Raw genomic sequence first — 5,747 nt, 5'->3', positions numbered from 1 at the left:
ACCCTTTAGGAACCATGATATTGTAATGGGGTGATGATAGCTATTACCTGGCAACTTTTTAAGCATTACACTATATATTCAGTGTTTGCTAACCTTTTATTATCAAGTAAGTGTAGGTAAACCTGGTCTTATCAATCTACAATCATTGAAATATTGTTCTGACTTCATCATGAGACATTCACCAATCACCCTAGAATAGGGTTCCCGAAATATGGGGCCACAGAAAGATTTATTTGAGTCGTAAGAAGACAAGGTGATTGTACTTATGTTATCTCCATCATCTATTTCACTCAAGTGATTATTTTAAATGTCATTTGAGTACACATAAAAATGCTAGATAATGAAAAAGAAGTATAATAAAAAAGAACTTCTATCATAAGCAAACAACAAATTTAACTTAAATATATCTGAAAAAGTAATTTTGATTACTAGAGTACGTTTTAGTTTTTATTTTTGGCAAAATCTGTGTCGAACTGGGAAAAAAAAAATAATCTTTCTATGTAGAGGGTTATGAAAGGTTCGCAAATATTGAAGAATCTTTCTCCTTAATATATCTCCTTTGGTGCTACAAAATGTAAAGGTCTATATTTGTTTAAAGAGGTATCAGTTTCTTAATGTCTTGCTATGCAAAAGAAAAAAAAAAAAAAGACTGAACACATTAGTACCTGATACAATGTCCTTATTTGTTATGACAACATTTGGTCTCCTATCGAAAACATATTTTTATTTTGGTGTAGTTTTTATATTTCACTTCATAACACAACACAAATTTATGGCATGCTTATATTATATTTTCTTTTAAATTTAGTTTAAATGCTTGATATATATTCATAATTTTTATAACCTTGAGGAATTCAATATTCACATACAAGGCTCAAACAAATATTTTGTCATTATTTGACATTAAATACATTCTCAAAGAAGATAACACTGAAATATTTCCTGAACTTGGAGAGTTTGGAGAAGAAAATTAATTGTATGTGGATAATTTGAAAGCAATAATAGTCAATCAACTTCGAAGTCGTCTTTCTTGATCACTTCAGAAATACTTTTTTTGGGAGAGTCGATTCTAGAATAGTACGATGATACGTTTGCCATTCTCTGCTCCTGGAAATCCCTTATCATCTGACCTCGAGGAAGCACTACCTGAATTATCTTCTGATAGAACCTTATGTCTCAAGTTTCTGTCAACAATATTGGATGAATTCTGGTTATCAGTATCAGAAGAATAATCTGGCTTATCAAAAGAAGTTCTGAATATCTTAAAACATTTTGTTCAACTTATTTCTGTGAATTTATCTTCTCTACATAAACGTATATCCAGAATTGAATCCGGTCTCGATAGTGTATATATGGAAGATGATCTTTGAGTTATAATCTCACTATCACCTCGAGATTGGAAATACTATTTTAAAAGAAAGCAAACCAGTTAATCTAATTAAGTTAAGCAATGTTAGACTGTAATACAGAGGGATAGATAAGGTCAAAAGAAGAGGAAAAGACTCTCTCTCTCTCTCTCTCTCTCTCTCTCTCTCTCTCTCTCTCTCTCTCTCTCTCTCTCTCTCTCTCTCTCTCTCAAATGTAACCTACACACATACACACTAATGTGTGTGTACATGAGACACTATATATATATATATATATATATATATATATATATATATATATATATATGTGTGTGTGTGTGTGTGTGTCTGTGTGTCTGTGTGTGCATATTTATTTATTTATTTATTTGTAATGCATGTGTGTATATATATATGCATGGATTATGGATGGATGGTATAATGTGTAAGGGTCGCAAAATATTTAAAGTGAGTTTTAGGGGTCGCCAAATAAAAGAAATTGTGAAGCCCTGGATTAGATTATTGCAACAAGCTATTCAGTATTCAAGTTTACCTCGTTGGTTAGTACTTATGACACATTGTTAAGGATAAAATTAAAATAATGTTCTCTGGTTTGATCCGGTCTTTATTTACACAGTTGAGTAATTTAGAGAAGTTTCCAATGTAAGTGGGGAAAATAATTTTGAAAGAGAGTCCTCCTGTAGCTCTCCACCCGAAAGACTGACATGGCCATCAATTCACATAGTTTACAGAACAGAGGAAGAAATTGAGTCTTGTTTTCTTCCCATAAAAAAATTGTCATCAAAATTTCTTCAAGATACAAGCTACCAGGAATCATTGTCATTTGAAGTAGTTTCCAAACATCAGGATAAGTCGTAGATCGAGGATCATGTCTTCAAGGACCACCGTGCTGTTACTCGAGTGACTTGTCGAAGAGGTATTCTCCAAGACCTCCTGGACCAGCGCGTTTCAGCTGTGTGATCATCTGGCCGATCTTATGAATGGCGTCTACCTGTTCCTTCAGGTACCCTTCCTCCAAGAAGTCGCAGAGATGGGCGTCGCCCTTCTCGCCAGCTACTTTATGTAGGTCTAGGAGGCTCTGTTGCAGAAGCAAAGATTGGATATTAGAAGTCATCATTCCTAATTAGAAATGTTATTCAGTTGGTTGTTATAATTTGAACTAAGTTCTGAATGGGACATAAAACTGGCTCTGAATAATCTCCCGGTGATCCTTAAGTAATGAATTTAAGGGTGCAACAAAATTTTGTATCCGAATAAATCATTTCTAGTTATTTTTTGAATTGGTAACACTTTAGAATTTCACTATACCCAGGTAAGTTCATAAAGAAAGGGGACTTTATGGTCGATGTGCCCATGAAAAGGAAATACAAGCTAATGACATTGATATCTCCTAGGCTTACCTGGTTGACTTTCTTCTCAAGATCTAAGGCGGCCTGAAGGCCTTCCAGAGCTCCTGCCCAGGAATTGCTGGAAGGACTTGCAATACTTTGCAGAGCAACACGGCCTCCTCGCTTGCACTGGTACTGCAATATCGGGGAGAAAATAAAAAGTCTGGCGTGACCAAGATAATTTACATAAATATAATTAGATGATAATAAATCTCAGTATATTGCTGTAGGCCTGAACAACAACAACAACAACAACAAAGTTCCCATTTTACCTCCATGAGTTTTTCAGCGTGTCCCCTCTCCTCGTCGCTTGATTCTTTGAAGAACTTCTTCATTCCAAGAAGGGCAACATCGTCCCTTGCAAAGTAGCTGGACTGTTGGAAGAAAAAGGAAGAATCATTCTCATCTTGCTTAAAATAGATGGAAACTTCGATGCTTAGTGAAATAGGTAAAACATCATTAATTCTTGTTTTGTGAAATTGGTAAAACTCTCTATCAATTCTTGCTTTGTGAAATAGTAAAATTCCCTCTATCAATTCTTGATTTGTGAAATAGGTAAAACCCTCTATCAATTCTTGATTTGTGAAATAGGTAAATTCTCGCTGTCAATTCGCGCTTAATGAAACGGTAAAATCTTGATCAATTCTTACTTAGTGAAGTAGGTAAAAATCTCGATCAATTCTTACCTAGTGAAAAAAAATCTCGATCAATTTTTTTTTTTTTTTTTATCAATGTATGATTAGTAAAATGGGTAAAAATCTCTATCAATGCTTGCTTTGTGAAAAGTAATAATCTCAATCAATTCTTGTTTGGTGAAATAGGTAAAATCTCGACCAATTCTTGCTAAGTGAAATAAGTGAAAATATCAACCTAGTCTTGCTTAGTGGAATAAGTGAAAATCTCGATCAGTTCATGGTTAGTGATAATGAAAAATATCTGGATCAATTTATGCTTAGTGAAATAGGTAAAAATCTCGGACATTTCTTACATAGTGAAAGTGGTAAAAATCTCGATTAATTTGTGCTAAAGGAAATAAACGAAAATTCAGATCAATTCATGGTTAGTGAAATTGGTAAAAATCTCTATCAATTCTTGCTATGTAAAAAAGCTAATAATCTCAATCAATGCCTCTTGGGAAATTAAGTAAAATCTTGATAAATTCTTTCTGAATGAATTAAGTAAAAGTTTCGATCAGTTCATGCTTAGTGAAATAGGCGAATATCTTAAGGAAATAAGTAATAAGAATTCTTACTCTCGTGGCCTCTGACTCATAAAACACTGATTTTAATAGGCATTTCTTAACATAATGTAGAACCGAAAGAGATTTGGAAAGTGTATGTAGACTATAGATATAATCATCAATAATTGATTGAAATTTTTTTGTTAAAAAGCTCGAAAATACCATTAGATTACTCTTAGAAGAGTAAGATCACAAATTAAATACAGTAGGAGCTAACCATAGCCAGGTAGACGTAGCTGGCTTGTAGTTCCATGTTGATCTGCTTGTTGATGGCAAGTTCGCAGTCCCCATGGTAGTTCTGGCGGATTTGGCTGGCCATAATGAATCTGTGGCTGGATGCAGGTGGACACAGGAGAGAAAGCGAAAGGGAAAAAGTAGGAAATTGGAGATGAAGACTTAGTAGAGTACTGGCTTGGCTCGTTCACACACTGGCGACGCAGAGCAGCTTGACTGTAGATAGTAAGGCTGGCTGTATTTATACCGTTCGAGACTCGGCTCTTATCTCCGAGCACATGACTATTTTTTCTTTATTCGTTGTGTTTTTCCTGTTATGACCTTGTTTATCATTATTATATTGAACAACGAGCCAATATAGATGTGATGCTTATCTGTGTCTTAAAACTTTTTTTTTTTATATAGAATTTTCAAGAGATTTGGTGATCATTTTGTACTTGAAGATTTGTTCGTGATATTGATATGATTAGGCACTTATGATATAATTGATAGCATTTCAGTTGAAACAAAAACACAATTATAATTTGTATCCATGTCCTAGGTCAATATACCTTTCCATTTAGAAAATAGTTGAGAAATAGACGATTTTTGAAGTTTGTTTAGACAGACCAATAGCATCATTTACTCTTCTCATATGTATCCAGTATATTTTTAGAAAGAAATGCTATTTTTTTTTTCATTTACTTCACACGCTGAAGCCATCTTGTGACGAGAATCTAAGTTAGAAGTCTTGGAATTATTTTGCACACGGTTTTTCTCCCTTCACTAGTGTATGCGACCCGTCATTATGTATCTAGATAGATATGCATACACACGCACGCGTACCCCCTCTCACTGGGTATGACTACTCCTCTCCCCCCTAATTCGAGAGACGAGGAGAGCTGGGTGTGACCTGATGTGTTTGTGTGTATATATATATATATATATATATATATATATATATATATATATATATATATATATATATATCCAGACCCTTGCTCTTTATTATATATGGGCAATTCTCGTAGAGGGGTAGGGCCTTTAGTGCACCGGCTATAGGCATTACTATAGAGTCTTTACAACGTCTCTCCGACCCGTCTGGCTGCACATGCTTTGTATCCTACCTTCTCTCTGTTCCCGCATTCATTGTTCCTTTGTGTTGTCCATTCAGCTATATTTGATGATTTTCGCCCCGTTGCTCTTAGGCGCTGAATGTCCTCGCTGGCCCCAGCGCTGGGATATGCTGTATAAACTAAATTCATAATGCCAATCCAATTACTCCCTTCATTCTAAGACTTGTGAATTCAATGACCGATAGTTTTTTCTCTATCGCCAATTTCTATACTAAAATGGAAGAGATTTTCAACTTAAATTTCATAACAGGCTTTTTTATTTGAATTCCATCATACACATATTTCATTTGGATTCTAACTGACATTTTATTACTCGAAGATACTAAATAAAATTTTCTTTGGAATTGAAAACACTTAAAAAAAAAAGCTCCCAACTTCAATATTCGTTTATTATACGGTTTCTCTA

At 34.3% G+C, this 5,747-nt stretch overlaps 1 protein-coding gene across 1 annotated transcript; it reads right to left on the bottom strand.

Annotated features, from left to right (window-relative positions):
* Positions 1-1,947: 1,947 nt before the first annotated feature.
* On the bottom strand, positions 1,948-4,455 carry LOC137638807 (ferritin heavy chain A-like). The gene is made up of 4 exons (XM_068371188.1): positions 4,210-4,455; positions 3,025-3,126; positions 2,765-2,887; positions 1,948-2,442 (listed from the first exon to the last, which is right to left on the bottom strand). Exons 1-4 carry the CDS (start codon positions 4,309-4,311, stop codon positions 2,257-2,259), a joined length of 513 nt encoding a protein of 170 aa, XP_068227289.1. The 5' UTR covers positions 4,312-4,455; the 3' UTR covers positions 1,948-2,256.
* Between the last annotated feature and the right edge of the window lie 1,292 nt (positions 4,456-5,747).

Source organism: Palaemon carinicauda, chromosome 3 (assembly GCF_036898095.1).
Source record: "Palaemon carinicauda isolate YSFRI2023 chromosome 3, ASM3689809v2, whole genome shotgun sequence".
NCBI classification, from domain to species: Eukaryota; Metazoa; Arthropoda; class Malacostraca; order Decapoda; family Palaemonidae; genus Palaemon; species Palaemon carinicauda.
The sequence above is the reverse complement of the archived record's forward strand: the minus strand, read 5'-3'. Positions and strand labels throughout refer to the sequence as shown.